Consider the following 17,425-nt stretch of genomic DNA (forward strand, 5'->3'; position numbering starts at 1 on the left):
ATTTAATGGAACTGATTCAACAAGGGTTTATAATACTGGGCTGACTTTTCTCCTCTGTGTTACAGGAACCGTGAGGTTTTAGAAAATGTGCTGGCAGTCCTCCTTGCTGTCCTAGTGGCCTTTCTGGGTTCAGTGTTGCTGGTCCACGGTTTCTTCACTGACATTTGGGTCCTTCAGTTCTGCCTTGTCATTGCAAGTTGCCAGTATTCCTTACTGAAGGTGAATACTTCAGTTAACAGCACAGGATACTTAATTACTTAAAAACTGAAACAAAGAACCATTGTTGCAAAGAAGCAGCTGCATTTTTTTATTGATGTGGTGAAACACATGATAGTGATTTTACAGTTTGGTGTGTCTACACAAGGCTGGTGACGCAAGTGACGTAATCTTTTACTAAATCTAAACTGTCCATAACAAAGAGCAAGTAGGAATTTTGTAGAAACATCAGTACATTACCTGGAAATATTTATGTTATTGGTGAATTACCTTTTTCTGTTTCTTGACAGAGTGTTCAACCAGACTCCTCTTCCCCACGACATGTAAGTAATAATCACACGTAAATCACCTCTTACTCTCTTAGTTGTGGGTCGCAGGAGTTTAACACTTAAAATGATCATTAAGCAAATAGTTAGAATGAATCAGTTTGCTCTCATGGATAATATTACCTGTAGTTGTACTCTGTATATTTTCCTTCTAGGTCGTGGCACTTAAAAATGATGTTGCTTTCCCCCTGTGAGTCTGTGTTGTCCTCCCTCCCTTGCGTCAGTAGCCTGCTCTGAAACTGCGTCTTTTATTAATGCGGCTCCTACTCAGCTGCAGGCACAAGCTTTAAATAGCTGGCCAGAGTTTAGGCCACAGCTCGCTCTCTTGCGCTTTGTCTGTATTTCCCTACCTCCCTGTCTCTTCCCTTCTTTTTCCCTCTTGTGTTGTCCTTTTTTTCCCTTTACCTCATCTTACCTCCAGGACCTCTTCTATCGTCTCCCTTTTCATGGCATTGGTGACACATTTTTGAGAAACCTGGTCTATTTAATCTGATTGTTGGTGCGTAAACTGTCACTCCTCCCTACAGTTAAAAAGCAGGGCAGCACATTGCCTCTTGGGTTGAAACCTGCACACTGCAGACATGCATTCTCTCTCTCTTGTGAAACCTTACACTTAATGCTATATTCTGTTTTAACTTGTCTCACTGTCCCAGGGGCTCATATGACACTAATGTTACCTCTTTTTTCAGTTTTATTGTTTTATTAGAATGGTAATTTTGCAGTCAAAGTAATTTGTTGCAGTGTGTCATACTCTTAAACTAAAAGATGCAGGCCATATGTAAATATAAGTGAAAAAATGTTATTTTTAGTATACTTTTGTAAATGAGCTGTATTGAACCACAACAAGAAATTCCAGCTCCCTTTAATGAACCATTTATATCATCATACTTGTCCCTTTAGGGCCATAATCGTATCATAGCATACAGCCGGCCTGTCTACTTCTGCCTGTGCTGTGGCCTCATTTGGCTGCTCCACTACAGTAGTCTGAGGACCACTTCATCACGCTTCACCCTGTATGGAGTTGCACTCACCAGCTCCCTGGTACTCGCCTCTGCCAGGGACCTCGTCATTGGTAGGTATATACTTTCCTGGGGTGTTTATGTATAGGAGGGTGTAGTCTGGCAGGAGATTTGTTCTTACACTTTTTTTGGACTGCTCATAACAGAAGGAAAATGAGAAAGAATCAGATTTTTACGTTATTTTCCCCTGAGATTTGAGCAATATAAAGAACAAATTGAGCTTCAGTTCTAAGAGCAAAAGTACATTCACTAATATGGCCTGGAAAGTGCAATATGTACATGAGCCACATGTTCTCTACTAAAAGCAATGTTAATTTGTTTAGAGAATATTAAAGCAGCCTTTCATGGAGCAATATTTAACAATAATTGCTGTAGTTGCCTTGGAGACATACAGAGCAATAAACACCAGACCTTTATCATCTGCATTGTCTGATGTCTGGAGAAATAGTACATTAAGATGAAAAACTGTTCTGTCAAACTGACTCTGACATCACCTTGTTTATCTCTCTGCAGTCTTCACTCTGTGTTTTCCCATCATTTTCTTTGTGGGCCTGCTGCCACAAGTCAATACATTCGTCATGTATCTCTTCGAGCAGCTGGATATCCATGTGTTCGGGGGCAATGGTGAGTGGATGTACAACTTCTCTGCAGGGGTGACTTTGACCCATACAGAATAAGACAATAGACACTCATGCACATTTGCCTGATACTGTATTTCATAATGTGGCAGGCATCATAAGCGGCCAAAGTGCTGATTTGCATTCTACCCGGCCTTGTGCTTGTCCAGTTGATTGCTCTTATTGCTGACATCCTCCCTGTCCTCTCTGCAGCATCCACAAGCCTCCTGTCAGCTCTGTACAGTATCCTGCGCAGCATAGTCACCGTCACTCTACTTTACGGCTTCTGCTACGGAGCTCTGAAGGTGAGAGCATAGATAAGTGATCATTCCAAATCTAATAATGGAGCAATAATCTGACCGACAAAATGCAAAAACTCTCGCAAGATAGGTTTTTTAACAACTGCACACACAACAGTAAGAACTAGTATTACAAAAACATAATGCAGAAAAGCCAGCTTTATAATGTTAAGGAGTCGCTTGTTACTAAAAGGTTTTACTGCCAGAAATCAGACTGACTGTTTCATGTCTGGTTTGTCAAATGAACACATGGGAATTTTAGTGTGTTTGTGTTTGCAGCATTTTTAAAATCACTTTAAATAAATTGATAGGCCTACCATCCATCATGTGTCAGGACAATTACAGCACACAGCACAGTAGGGCGGAACGATTCTCCAAACCTCTTCTCTTTTTTTCTCTACATGCCATATTTACAGAACACCCCAACATATCATCAAAATAAATGTATACTTTCACTATGTTTTGTAGAAACATTGTGTATTTCAATTGTAAACACAGTTCTTTTACGCATCTCAGGAAACTTGGGAGCCTCATCACATCCCCGTATTATTTTCCGTGTTCTGCGGCCTCTTGGTGGCAGTGTCTTACCACCTCAGCCGGCAAAGCAGTGACCCTTCTGTCCTCATGTAAGTCCACGATGTTGGAAAGTAGAAGCAATTAAGTGGTGGTAACTTGAAGGGTAATACATTTTGGAATTAAGTTTTTCAAGTACGTGTCTTTGCATGTTTTAAAATTCATACACTGACAGATGAACCTGCCCATCTGGCATATAACTTTGCATAAAAGCGGTCATGAGATGTATTTGCCATTATTGTTTGACCCCGTCTGGCAGAGAAAAGTCCCTATTAATGTTAACATTATTCTGTGACTTTTTAACGCCTACATATGCTGTGCAGATTGGAGTTTTTTTTTTTTTCCAAGGAGGCTCAGTTCATATAATTTAAAACTACTTTAGAGATGATGCAGTGTAAAGAGTGGGTGATGATGCTTTTACTCACAGGCAGATTATTTCCAGGAGCCTCATGGTATTTGAGTCAGTTAATGGTTTTGTCTCTTGGTTTTTAGTTCACTGATACAGTCCAAGATTTTACCCAATTTAAAAGACAAGAATCCAGAAGACCCTCTGTCAGAAGTACAGGACCCCCTACCAGACAAACTGAGGGCCTCGGTGGTGAGTTTACATTTTGTATTTATCCCGTTAAATACACAACTAGATTTTGAGCAATATTCAGCATAATAATGACTCTATTAATATAAAGTCTTTTTTTTTTTCTTATTTTCAAATGTAAAGAATGAGCGTCTTCAGTCAGACCTGATTGTCTGTGTGGTTATTGCGGTCCTTTACTTCGCCATCCATGTCAGCACCGTATTCATTGCACTTCAGGTACAGTAAACATGTCTTCTTCTCAGAGAGTGTCTGTCTACCATATAGGTTTTTAGTTACCTTTTCTTTGATTACTACATCTGTGTGTATGGAACTGAAACATTTACCAAAACTGACAGGTAGCTTCTTTATTTATTGCGATTAATTTCCATTGTGTGTTTGTTCCCTCAGCCTTTCTTGAGTTATGTTCTGTATGCACTGTTGGGGACAGTGGGGTTACTCACCCACTACCTTCTGCCTCAAGTCCGCAAGCAGCTGCCCTGGTACTGCTTCTCCCACCCCTTACTCAAAACAAAGGAGTACTATCAGTTCGAAGTCAGGGGTAAGTACTTCACATCACATATGGCATGTTTAGACCTGACTACCAAAATAGGAAGAATAATTCTGTCCATTATCAGTCTGGGCAAAGCAAATGCAGATGGAAAGATACCTTCCAATGTATATTTCAGTTACTTCTGTACGGCATCGTTTCTGTTAACTGTGATGTGATACTTTCCAGACATAGAATAAATTTGCTTCTCTAAGCTTCAACTGCCTCTCTCATCTCAGATGCAGCACATGTGATGTGGTTTGAAAAGCTTCATGTGTGGCTGCTGTTTGTGGAAAAGAATGTACTTTATCCTCTCGTCATCCTTAATGAGCTGAGTGGGAGTGCCAGGGAGCTCGCCAGCCCAAAGAAACTTGACACGGAGTGAGAATTCTTATTAAATTATTGTTCCCATTATATCTGCAGCTTTCTTTGTTTTTCTTGAATTAATTGCGCATTTTAATTCACAGTATGCTTGACGTTCTTTGTCTTTTAAACGTCCCTCAGGGTCGGTGCTCTGATGATCACAGTAGCAGGCCTGAAGCTGCTTCGTTCCTCCTACAGCAGTCCGACCTATCAGTATGTCACAATTCTCTTCACTGTCCTCTTCTTCACCTTTGACTACCGACATCTGTCTGAGACGCTGCTGCTTGACCTCTTCCTCATGTCCATCGTTTTTAGCAAGGTGAGAGGAATATTAAATTAGTTTGGCAGCTTCCCTTTCAGCATTTTATTCACAACATTATAACACTTGTATTAATTCCTTTAGATTGTTGTTTTTTGTGTTTTTTTTTTTTGTTTTGTTTTTTGTTCTAGTCAGGGTAAAGTACAAAGATGTCTATATTATATTTGTATTTTTGTCATAGTATGTTCAGGCTGAAGAAAACAAACTTGTAAAACTCTAAGTGCTGAACTTCTTTTTTTTTATTTTAATATACGGTTTATTTTTTTACAGATGTGGGAGCTGTTCTACAAGCTGCACTTTGTCTACACCTACATTGCCCCATGGCAGATCACATGGGGGTCAGCCTTCCATGCCTTTGCTCAACCCTTTGCTGTGCCTCGTATCCTTCCACTGATCTCTTTTATTATGAGTTATGTACTCACTTTTATGTTCATGCAACTGTGCCACAGCAGCACTGCAATAAATCTTGTGAAGGTGATAATGAGTACCTTTTTAGAGGGGTGGCGATGAAAGCTGGTGGCAAATTTCATAGCTCTAGTTAATGCTGGTGTTGAATGAGAACAAAATCTAAATAAGCTTGTTATTTTTTTTTAGTTTATCTGTAAAAAGTTTCAGTGTATGGTTATATTTAGTCCTTTGTATACGTCATATCATATATCCCGATAGTGAATATGTAGCAAACCATGCAAACATTTCCACTGCTCCTTGACTCTAGCCCTTCCAGACTCGGCCATGCTATTTGTTCAGGCCATAGTGTCCGCTGTCTTCTCCACACCCCTTAACCCTTTCCTGGGAAGTGCCATCTTCATCACCTCCTATGTCCGCCCAGTCAAGTTTTGGGAGAGAGACTACAAGTAAGGAGGAAACGCTACTCTTGTTTTAAAATGTTACATTCTACATCAGTGAATCTACTCCTAAAATATGTGATTTTCATTTTTCTCTTAATGCAGCACTAAAAGAGTGGACCACTCAAACACTCGGCTCGCCCATCAGCTCGACAGAAACCCAGGTAACACCATAACATTCAGTTACACAAGTTCATTTTCTGTTTACCTTTTTTGTGGCATATTATTTAATTAGTTTCACTGCTCTTGCAATGGTGTCAATAGGAATAATCCTAAATAAAATAGAGAACCACTTTTTGCCAGTGACTGTGTATAAAATGTGTTTGAGTGTGAAATACAGTTACAATCAATATATTAAAGGAAAAAAAGGGTTGTCAGCCAGATAAACTGGCATTACATTCAGAGTGTACCCCACCTTTGCCTATTGGTAGTCAGGGTTGCCTCTGGCACCCCCGCAACCCTGTGGCGAATTAAGCAGTTCAGAAAATGAATGAATGAGTGTCTACAGCAGGGATGGGCAATCCTGGTCCTCGAGGGCCAGTATCCTGTATGTTTTAGATGTTTCCCTCTTCCAACACACCTGGTTCACATGATAAGCCTATCATCAAGCTCTGCAGAAGCCTGATAATGACCTTCAGGTGTGCTGGAAGAGGGAAACATCTAAAACATGCAGGATACTGGCCCTCGAGGACCAGGATTGCCCACCCCTGGTCTACAGAAAGCACTCATCTTGATTTTGAGATTTAGGAATTTTTAACATTGTTTGATAAAACTCAATGAAGCAAATGAGTTTTATATATAGACCACATGTATTTCAGTAGGCTTTAGCTGATTATATGGAGGTGAGGCATGTCTTGACAATCTTTGCTTGCAAGTTGTACAATGTAGTTTAGGATAAAATGGTAAAGAACAACATTAAAACTGTACATTTTCTCTGTTTCATTTATGATTAATATGCATTTCACTAATCTTCCTTCTCTGTGCTTTGTCTCTTCTTCATTTTCCTTCCTTCCTTAGGATCTGATGATAACAATTTGAACTCAATCTTCTATGAGCATCTTACTCGCTCTCTGCAGCACAGCCTGTGTGGGGACCTCCTTCTGGGACGCTGGGGAAACTTCAGCACGGGGGATTGCTTCATCTTGGCCTCAGATTATCTGAACGCTCTTGTGCATCTTATAGAGATCGGCAATGGCCTCGTCACCTTCCAGCTCCGAGGGCTGGAATTCAGAGGTAGGAAGGTTCATCTGTGCCACTACCTCCACTGCATTTGGGTTAAATTAATTCCAACTGTAGCTTCCAATGTTAGTCTTGAATGAACACGTGGCAGCATAAGAAATTGGATATAAATATTCATAAAATGGTACCAGTGTTCTCATTAATCTCATTCTTATTGATAAAAATATTCAATCTTGATCATAATTATATGACCATAACGTGCCCACACTTGAAAACCCTCAGCCTTCAGTCCATGCCAGTGTTTCTCAACCTTTTTTGAACTAAGCTTCACTAACTGCATCATTAGCCTAATGCCCCCCCATGCATGAAAAAATTTGGGGGGGGACATACTTCCACAAGTAACGCGACGGACATGTATGTGGAGGACGTGGTGGGTTATATAGCTTTGTAGATAAAGCTGTGAGAAAGTGAGTTCCCCTCACCTAATCAGGAGAGGACGCATGTGCCGAACGATTTGCCCCCTCTAGGAGAGTGTCCCCCCCTTGGTTGAGAACCACTGGTCCATGCCAAAGTTTTTGCACATAGGGACGGACGACAAACTGATGACAATACCCTGAGGTGAGGGCCAAGGGTAAAAACTAAGAACCCCAGTTTAAACTTAACAGTACCGTATCTGTATGGTACAATTTTGCTCTTTTATGCGACTCTCTAGAAAAATTATATCACATCAGGATTGTTAACCCATTTGCCAGACATTTTCTTTGTCAAAGTAGAATGCCACCATATTAGTCAGAATGGTCGTGCTTTATCTTCCCACCAAACACACCTGTGTGTGCTTTATTAGTGGACACTCATGTTATTCAGTCAATAAAATTCTGCTGCAAAGTAAAATAATCTACTGCATGTTACAAGTTAAAAACCTTTTACATAGCTCACAATGAGCCCGTTTACGTGACCATAAAAATCCAATAATTTAGAGTAATCCAATACTTGCCGTAATCAGATGCAACATGTTTTCATGCACTTCAGAAATGTGATAACTGAAAAACCCTGGTTTACATGTTTGAGTCCATTTTTTAAATTTCTTTCGGAGTACGTGCATATGTACGTTATGATGTAAGATGTACACTTCCTGTTTTCAAAACATCCGGTCTTGTCTTGTTGACCATGACAATGCCTACTGTGTCAGCATTAGCTGTCCTGATGTGGGAGCTAATAAGACTACAAAACAGGTCACATGTTGCTGCTATCATTCATTTCATTGTTTGTTTACCTTTCTCCTTAGGCTCACGGTGTCACTGCATAACTTCCATTTATACAGATTTTTTTACACATGTGCAGATGTAAAATAATGAAAGAAATCAGATTAACCTGTATACATGCTTGAAGACATCGGAGTATTGGGGAGAAATCTAGGTTTGTTAATCTGATTTTTCAAAATCGGATAACTGTCGTTATCCGCTAAAAAAAGCCTATCAGATTATCCTGTTTACATTATCACTTGAATAATCTGATAACTCCAAAAATTGAATAATGATCGGAGTATTGGTGTGCATGCAAGCAGGCTCATTATTAAAGGAGCGTATGACTTTCATCACAATTTTTTTTTTCAAATTTGTAAAACCCCAGTGATAGCCTAATTATCATTAATCCATTAGTCTTTCCGTGCTTATGCACCTGAATCACTTCTCTCACGGTGAACAACTTCAAAGATGACTCCATCATAAACACAGTTCGTTTGTTTACATAACAAACTGAAACATCACTCGGGTCTTTTCGGAAATTTTGTCACGAAGTGCATTGTGGGAATGGGAATTCCACGCAGCAGCAATTTCGCTGTCTCTTTGTGAGGGATGAACCCAAATGTGGCCTTGACCTCCATCCACTGACTATACTCATTCTTTAAAGCAACCCTGGTGGACTGTATAATTTTATGTTGTAGTGATCTGGCTCGTTTTCTTGCCGAATCTGTGAGAAACCACTTCGCGCCAAAATTTCTGAAAAGGCCCAAGTGACGTTTCGATTTGTTATGTAAACCTGCGGACTGTGTTAATGATGGAGTCATCCTCGAAGTTATTCACCGTGAGGGAAGTGATTCAGGTGTGTAAGCACAGATAGACTAAAGGATTAGTAATAATTAGGCTATCACTCAGGTTTTACAATTTTGAAAAACGAGTGATGAAAGTCATATGTTGCTGTAAGTCTGTCAGCAGGTTTGAATATTTCATTGTAAATCTGAACTCTTCTGTCACCTTGATCTTAATGGTGAAAATTGCTTGTTTCATTTTTTTATTCTATACATACAATAGAAATATTCCTGAACCAGTTGTGTATAGGATTGTAAACCTGTTCATTTCCCCTCAACAGGCACTTACTGTCAGCAGAGGGAGGTGGAGGCCATCACTGAGGGGGTGGAGGAAGACGAGGGCTGCTGCTGCTGTGAACCAGGCCACCTTCCTCACATCCTGTCCTTTAATGCTGCCTTTGGGCAGCGCTGGCTGGCCTGGGAGGTGCTGGTCACCAAATATGTGTTAGAGGGCTACAGCATCACTGATAACAGCGCCGCCTCCATGCTGCAGGTTTTTGATCTACGACGCATCCTCACAACCTACTATGTCAAGGTTAGATGGCGGCCCTTGGACTGTTTAGGACAAATACAGATGATTTGTACACAATGTAAACACTAATTGTCTGTCCATGTATCAGGGTATCATCTACTATGTGATTGCATCCCCCAAACTGGAAGAGTGGCTGGCTAATGAAACCATGAAAGATGGCCTGCGGGGATGCAGTGAGAGAAACTATGTCGACTTGGATCCTACCTTCAACCCCAACATTGATGAAGACTATGATCATCGGCTTGCAGGCATATCCAGGGACAGCTTCTGTGGGGTTTACCTGGGCTGGATCCAGTACTGCAACTCTCGAAGGGCGAAGGTAATGCTATTAGATAGTTTCTGTTCTAAAATAAGGTTATGCCCATGAGAAGAGAGCAATGGAATATGACTGTTTGTGTGAAGAAATTATTAATGCATGATATTTTTAAAGAGAAAAAAAACGATGATGTCTCCATTATTTTCCTATGGGTTAGTGTGTTTGTGTCACTTTTAGTCAAACGACATGTTTGAAACGGATAAGAATGGCAGTAAAATGTCAGATAAGAGCTAAACCCTCTCACAAATTAAAAATACAAGCTCATAATTTTGTAAAATGCTGTCAGTCTAAGTCTGGTAAATGGTGAAAAGTTTCATCTGTATTCTGTATGTTTGTTTTCTCTCTGCAGCCGCTGGACAGTGAGAAAGACTCAGCTCTGGTGTTGCTGTGTTTTGGCCTGTGTGTGCTGGGAAGGAGAGCTCTAGGAACAGCAGCCCACCATATGTCCAGGTTATTCCGTAATCTTTATTATGATGGGTCAAAAGATTCAGTTATAGACTTAACAATCAGACAGAAACAGAACAAGGACATTGGTGCCTTTGGAAAGTTTTCATTTTTATCTTCATTGCAATCTAGAATTACATTTCACATGACATCATCCTGCTAGCACTTTGTATTATCATGGCTATTTTCTTGCACTGTCCTATTTTATTCTTTCTGTTTGCAACTTCCTGTGATTTATGTAGCCTTCGAGCATTATTGCACCACAACCTACCCCTGTTTCTTTCTATACAGGCAGGCCAGTTGAACGCTGTATGAATTAACTAGTTACCTTGGCTGTAATCAGAATGTCAGAGCTTAACAGTACTACACCTTAAAAAAACTCCAAATACACCTTAAAATTTTAAGCAGAATTGGACCAGACATGTTCATTTATTCCTGCTCATCAACGTGATGTAATGTATGGTGGAAAAATGGGCAATAACCCACACCATTTCCTAATGAATATACATTGATTTGTGTTTTATATCATCCTGTTGAACTTCAGTGTGTATTTGACAAATGGCCATATTTTGTTATGCCATAAGTGTATTTAAAATATTAATAAATGTGGTTATTTATGTTATATATCTTCCCTACTCTCCCGATGGAAAAAACCCTCTCATATTTTAAAACCTAAATGTTGGCAGATATGAGACACCATCTGTGCATTGAACTACATAGCAGTATTTGATGTATGTGTGTAATCTAGCACTGCAGTTAATTTTTTTTTATGTTCATATTTGTTTTTTTTAAATGATAATCAAACTGCATGTCTTTCTGTTTCTCCACCACAGCAATCTGGAGTCCTTCCTTTATGGACTTCATGCATTATTTAAAGGCGATTTCCGCATCTCTTCAGTCAGAGATGAGTGGATCTTTGCAGACATGGAACTGCTCAGGAAAGTAGTGGTGCCTGGAATCCGAATGTCTCTTAAATTACACCAGGTGAGTCTGCAGGTGTTCAGGGTACTTACATGTATTCTTAAATGACAACTTGTCCACTAACGAAATGCATTATGCATTTTTTTTTGTTTTTGTAGGACCACTTCACATCCCCTGATGAGTATGATGAGCCAGCTGTTCTATTTGAGGCCATCTCCTCTCACCAGCAGAACCTGGTCATTGCTCATGAGGGTGACCCAGCCTGGAGGAGTGCAGTGTTGTCCAACTCCCCGTCACTCCTCGCCCTGCGCCATGTTCTCGACGAAGGCACCAATGAATATAAAATTATTATGCTCAATCGACGATACCTCAGCTTCCGTGTCATCAAAGTATGAAGCTGATTAAAAATGTACAAAATATTTAATTTATTGTTTTAATGACAGTAGTTTTGAGAGTCTCCATTTTGTGATGCAGGTCAATAAAGAATGTGTCCGAGGCCTCTGGGCAGGCCAGCAGCAGGAGTTGGTGTTCCTGAGAAACAGAAACCCAGAGCGTGGAAGCATTCAGAATGCTAAACAGGCTCTGCGCAACATGATCAATTCTTCTTGCGACCAACCCATTGGATATCCCATCTACGTATCTCCACTGACCACCTCCTACTGCAACTCGCATCCACAGCTCGGGCATATCCTGGGTGGTCCTATCAGCATCGGGAACATCCGCAACTTTGTTGTTAGCACCTGGCACAGGTGTGTGATTCTGTGTTATGTTAAGTGTGAAACTTCGTTATTGGTAAATGTAGTAAATGATAGATTTCCTTCTGTACCCTCCTTTCTACATCTTAATGGGATTTGTGCATCCCCTGCCCCCTTAAAGAAGATGCAACATACATTTATAGCTCCATGAAGACATCTACATTAATGTAGAATCATCTGCAGAAGAATGGATGCTGATTTATAGTACTGTGAAGGAGATCATCAGTGTAATTTAATATGTAAATATTCAAGTGCATTTACATTTCCACCAGGGTTACAAAATTACACACCAGCAGCAACATTTCAAGGGTGAGTGATGGGAATATTTACAGCTGCAGTAGAATATTTGCATCAATTTTAACAATATATAAAAAAATAATGCACTACTATTTAAAGTCATTAGGGCAAGATTTACTGGTTTGACTAAATCAACACAATGTGTTTGAAATTTAGCATCATAGCTGTGTTTCAAAAAAATTGCAGCTAAGTCCTACATAAAATGAGCAGTGGAGGAAAATATTTATGAGGGTATAGAGAAAATAAAATTAAAAACATATAGGATAATAATATACAATAAAATCTAATTCGCAGAAGAAAAATTCAAATGAACTGCAATATTTTATGTACATATAACTGAAAGACTAGTTAATTTTAGACTAAAATAGTTTACAATTAATATTTATTTGTGCCTTTTAAAACCTGTCCACCGTCCAGAGGAAGTCCATGCACCACACAACCCTGCAAATGTTCTGAGTTTTGTTAACCTGTACCACTTTATGAAGTATCTGGTATTTCCATGTCCAATTTGTAGATTACGGAAAGGGTGTGGTGCAGGTTGTAACAGTGGAGGGAACATTGAAGATTCGGATGCGGGGGGGCTGTCATGTGGCAGCGTGAATGGGACGGCAGGTGACTCTCAGCAGAGCTCAGTGTCACAGGGTGGAAATTCAGGACCTACACATCCACACTCATATCCACCACACCCGCTGGGTAAGAACTACTGCACATATATTTTAGACTGTAATTACTATCTACAGCAGATTATGATACCTACTATAATACCTACTGTTAGTATTAGACTAACTTTCAGCTTAGTACTGTTAGCTTTTCATGTTTTGAAGTTATGCAGTGAGAACTACAAAGTCTGAGATATTATTTTGTGAAATAAAATTTAAATTTTTCTACCCAGAATTTTCCTAATTCTTTGACACACTTTCCCTCTCTTGCTGTGTTCAGGCACCAGTCAGAGTTCTCAGTCGGTTCAGTCGGGTTTGGTACGACACTCTCCCGCTCGAGCCTCTGTGGCCAGTCAGTCATCTTCATACCGCTACAGCAGCAGCCGCCATTCCTCCTTGCGGACCTCCACCACAGGCCTGGAGCCCTGCCGACGCTCCTCCACCAGCCAATTATCTCTGCGCGCCCTCCCCACCACCCTGCAGCTACGGCTGGGCTCCACCTCTGACCCCACCGGCCCCTCCGCCTCCCTATCCAGCCACAGCATCCCTCCCTGCAAACGACACACGTTAGTGGGCCTGCTGGGCAACGACGGTCTGTGCAGCACTGTAACCGATCCCCTCAGCCAGCACCACCACCATCATCACCACCCACAACAGCACAACCCTATTATCTCCACAGTGCGCAGAGATGATATCTCCTACAGAGTGCAGGTTTGTCAACATGGTGTTTCTTTTAATATGTATTACTTTATAATTAATAAGTCAAGATGGAAATGAAAAGATAGAAACCTGAGCTCCTTAAACGTAGATAGAATCTCACTGAACATGATGACTGCTTGGAGCTGATTTAGTAATTATCAACATGAGGAAAAAAAAAAAAACATTGTCAGAAACAGTGATGATAAAAAAAAGTACACTGTGCAAAATATAATAAAGTTCTTACTTAAATACCTCTTCACAGAAAAGAAAAAATAGCTCTTCAAAACTCAATAAATACTAAGTCCTGAATACTACACAGGTACGATGAATTAAAAAAAGTGCTTGACTTAATAAATATTCAGTACATACTCATTATCTATATGGTAATATATGTATATGTAATATGGTTTTATTATGTGTTTCTTATATTTGTGTTTATGCTGTTATCATGCTGCAGCAGAAACTGCACACATGACATCTTCATACTGAACTGAAATAAACTAAAAATAGTAAATGGCGATGAAATGAAACCATGTGCAGCTGAAACTGCTTTCCTGGTTTTGAGGTTTTTAATTGCATCATTGTGTTTCTGTGGCGCCGGCCAGATTGTGGATGTGAGTCAGGTGCTGGAGAACATCAACTTATCAAAGCGGAAGGAGCTGCAGTGGCCTGACGAGACAATGAGACTAAGAGCAGGTCGGACCTGCTGGAGGGACTGGAGCCCCTTAGAGGGCATGGAAGGACATGTAAGTCTGCTCCAACTTCAAATAGTCATTGACTTCTAAGTTATTTTCAATTCTTCGAACTACAGTGATAAAAATCCACTTTTTCTAATCACAATGTCTACATCAGAAAAAATTGCAATAACAATAAAATCTGAGGAATTTATGATCTCCCAGTCTTGTTTAGTAAAATTAAATATGATCCATCTTTGTTTTGCTTAAGGTTCCCCCACACACAGACACACTCTTCGACCTCTTGTGCTGTAAATTCAATTTAGACGTTGTACCTGTGTCCTATTTTTTTCTCCCATAACACCCTATATGACCTAAATTACATTTGACGCTCCCTCTCACAAACCCTTTGTTGCCCTCTGCAGGTGATTCACCGGTGGGTGCCTTGTAGTCGTGACCCAGCCAATCGCTCCCATATCGACAAGACCATCCTGCTGGTACAGGTGGATGATAAGCTAGTGCCCGTTATTGAGACTGGGGTCATTGAGTTGGGTGCAGAGGTCTGAAACAAGCAAGCACATCATGCATCTGTGCGAAGACGAAGCCAGACCTCCCTGGCGTTCAGCAGGACAAAACGCCTGCAGACAAATAGGAAACGGGAGCTCTCCCCCCTCCCTACATCCTTATTGCTGAGGGGGAAAGGAAGCCAGGGAAAAGTGCAAGCAGAGGCAGAGTATACATTCATTCAACATCCTTTACTGCATTGGCATACATTCACAGTATCTGCCTTGCTTTGCATCTCAGAAATGCTGCATGACAGTAAACAACTCTTAAGTTAGTTCATGCTACTGGTAATTAATTTCTATGCATTTCATTGATGATTTTGTGGCAAATCTGACAGAACTGAGTGTAAAGAATGTGTGTCATCTTTTGTGTCTTGTTTGTCTTTAAATAATTTGCCAAATAAGCCTGGTATTAAGTATCTGCCATGGTTTCATTCACGAGAGCTTTTTTTTTTGCTGCCAAGACGACAGAGAACATTGAGGCACAAATCAGACCAGACTGATAATGGAGACTTTTTGTTCCTGTGCTCAACACACTCCTCTGTTTCATTGTTGTCATTCCCTTTGGATTAGTTTGAAATTCGCAAGATTATTTTGCGCAAAGAAAAAACAACTTGCACTATAATTTAGTTTTTTCTTTTTATTTACAGTGATGCACTACAATCTTTAGATAATATCACATTTTATTTATTACAGACTCTGAATGGCCATGGTTACCGATGCCTTGGGAATGAAAAAAATGCAATCATTTGTTTTCAGCCATTTTTATTTTACTATTTTGTGTTTGATAAACTTGAAAATAACTTTTTACTGTATATGTCTATATCTATATCTATAAATATATATATATTAAAATATATATATATATATAATGTCATTGTATAAAAAAAAAATTGTTTTGAATATTTATTACTGTGAACATGGTATTTACACTTTGTTACATCTTTTTTTTTCATTTTGAGACAAAGGTTAATGTATTAAGGACCATTGGTTGAAAACAAGATGCCGAATTTTTGATGGGACTGTTTCACTATTTAACTTAATTCTTTTCTAAATGGAGAAATAAAAGTTTGATTTATTGCTTACATCTTTAACAGGCCTCCTCTGATTGAAGCCTCAAAACAAAACAAACACACACAGCGGTACAGGCCAAGCCACCTTTCAGTCAGTCAGCATTTTACTTTATGTTTATGTCTTGATAAGTGGGCAGTGAGTTATGGACAGATGCAGCGTTCGTGAATACACACAACGCTGCACAAAAGACAATGTTTAAACTGAAGCTTGTGATCTGCAGGTGCCTCTCAGACACTGGGTTTTACGACTGACCTGTTTTCATTTGAGTTATATGTTATGACTGTGGAATGTGTCTCTTTTTACTTTACCACTTTTTCCTTTATAAATCTATAAAATCCATACACTCTGGTACATATTTCCCACTTTTTAAAAAAAAAAGTACATATGTAAGCTGTAGTGCTTAGTCATTTTTCTCCCCATAAGTAGTGTTACACATCACTCAGTTATCCTTTTTAATCCATTGCTTGATCAGTAACCACAGACTTCTAAAAATTACATTAAATCTCTGTTTGCCATATATGTGACATGAATTTATACATATTTAAATAGAGAAACGGAAATAAAATTAAGCCATAAAGTTTCACCTGAAACCTTGTTCTTAAATCTGTCAGTTGATGGTTCCTGAATTTGGTATGGTTTAGAAGATTTCCAGTTCTCTAAACATTTTAAACAGTCTGTGGTGTACTTAAGCTTAGAAGCAGGACTTAAATCACTGTCTTTAGTTTCAGTTGTGTTTTTACGATTTCTTAGGTGTTGAAACTTTCTATTTGGGTAAGTATAGAGTTTTCTCTGTCTTTGATACTGATAAGATACAGTTAATTATCCCTTGAAGACCAGAAAGTTTTATGTAGGTATTTTAGACTTCAAATTTTTCTCCACATCTCAACTTCCTTTACTAATATATTACCATTTGTTTATCCTCTATGTTCAATGGACAGCAGGTGTTAAAATGCTCATAAATGCTCAGTGTAAATTCAAAGGTTATCATACCAGAGAAGAGAAAACTGAAGCCAAAGGGATTTTTTTTCAGAACTTTTTTTAAAATAAATCATAGGATCAAATGGAACATTTAAAAAAAGCATCTCCAATCTCTACAACTACATGAGTTTTCTTTATGAATCAGTGTTTCCGCATTTGACCATGAAGTCTCTGAACATCCAGAGACATGAGATGCTTCAGAAATTAAACATCCTGATGAACCTGATGACTGTTTAGGCCTTTGAATGATTATTAACCCACAAAAACCCTCAACTTAAAACAGCTCCTGGCGACCAAAAGGATTTATTGCAGTTTGTCAGCTTTTCGTCATCTTCAGATTTTACCCATTTGGACGTTCAGAGGCTCCATAGTGAACATGGACACACCATCATCTTCTGCAATATTCATTCAATAATGAAACCCATGTAGTTTGATGAATTACAGTAGCTACAGATCCTTGTTTTATTTTCAGTTAATGATATTTTTGCATAATTTCTCTGTTCTGATAAATTAATCTTTGCATGTACTCTAAACTTTTATGAACATCTAC

At 39.3% G+C, this 17,425-nt stretch overlaps 1 protein-coding gene across 2 annotated transcripts in view; it reads left to right on the plus strand.

Moving 5' to 3' along the window:
• pcnx1 (pecanex 1) overlaps nt 1-15,917 on the plus strand; it is a 33,840-nt gene extending 17,923 nt beyond the window's left edge. For both annotated transcript variants that reach the window (XM_030127192.1, XM_030127193.1), the window contains 25 exons: nt 66-219; nt 507-539; nt 1,443-1,614; nt 2,075-2,185; nt 2,392-2,483; nt 2,994-3,103; nt 3,543-3,648; nt 3,769-3,861; nt 4,033-4,183; nt 4,411-4,552; nt 4,676-4,853; nt 5,124-5,232; nt 5,578-5,707; nt 5,804-5,862; nt 6,716-6,931; nt 9,245-9,498; nt 9,584-9,814; nt 10,161-10,261; nt 11,089-11,239; nt 11,335-11,565; nt 11,651-11,925; nt 12,743-12,921; nt 13,168-13,598; nt 14,192-14,332; nt 14,686-15,917. In XM_030127192.1, coding sequence (XP_029983052.1) covers nt 66-219; nt 507-539; nt 1,443-1,614; nt 2,075-2,185; nt 2,392-2,483; nt 2,994-3,103; nt 3,543-3,648; nt 3,769-3,861; nt 4,033-4,183; nt 4,411-4,552; nt 4,676-4,853; nt 5,124-5,232; nt 5,578-5,707; nt 5,804-5,862; nt 6,716-6,931; nt 9,245-9,498; nt 9,584-9,814; nt 10,161-10,261; nt 11,089-11,239; nt 11,335-11,565; nt 11,651-11,925; nt 12,743-12,921; nt 13,168-13,598; nt 14,192-14,332; nt 14,686-14,826 — 3,991 coding nt within the window. In that variant the 3' untranslated portion in view covers nt 14,827-15,917. The remainder of the gene's footprint in view (nt 1-65; nt 220-506; nt 540-1,442; nt 1,615-2,074; nt 2,186-2,391; nt 2,484-2,993; nt 3,104-3,542; nt 3,649-3,768; nt 3,862-4,032; nt 4,184-4,410; nt 4,553-4,675; nt 4,854-5,123; nt 5,233-5,577; nt 5,708-5,803; nt 5,863-6,715; nt 6,932-9,244; nt 9,499-9,583; nt 9,815-10,160; nt 10,262-11,088; nt 11,240-11,334; nt 11,566-11,650; nt 11,926-12,742; nt 12,922-13,167; nt 13,599-14,191; nt 14,333-14,685) is intronic.
• Nucleotides 15,918-17,425: the final 1,508 nt, after the last annotated feature.

This window comes from Sphaeramia orbicularis, chromosome 22 (genome assembly GCF_902148855.1).
Source record: "Sphaeramia orbicularis chromosome 22, fSphaOr1.1, whole genome shotgun sequence".
In the NCBI taxonomy this organism is placed as follows: Eukaryota; Metazoa; Chordata; class Actinopteri; order Kurtiformes; family Apogonidae; genus Sphaeramia; species Sphaeramia orbicularis.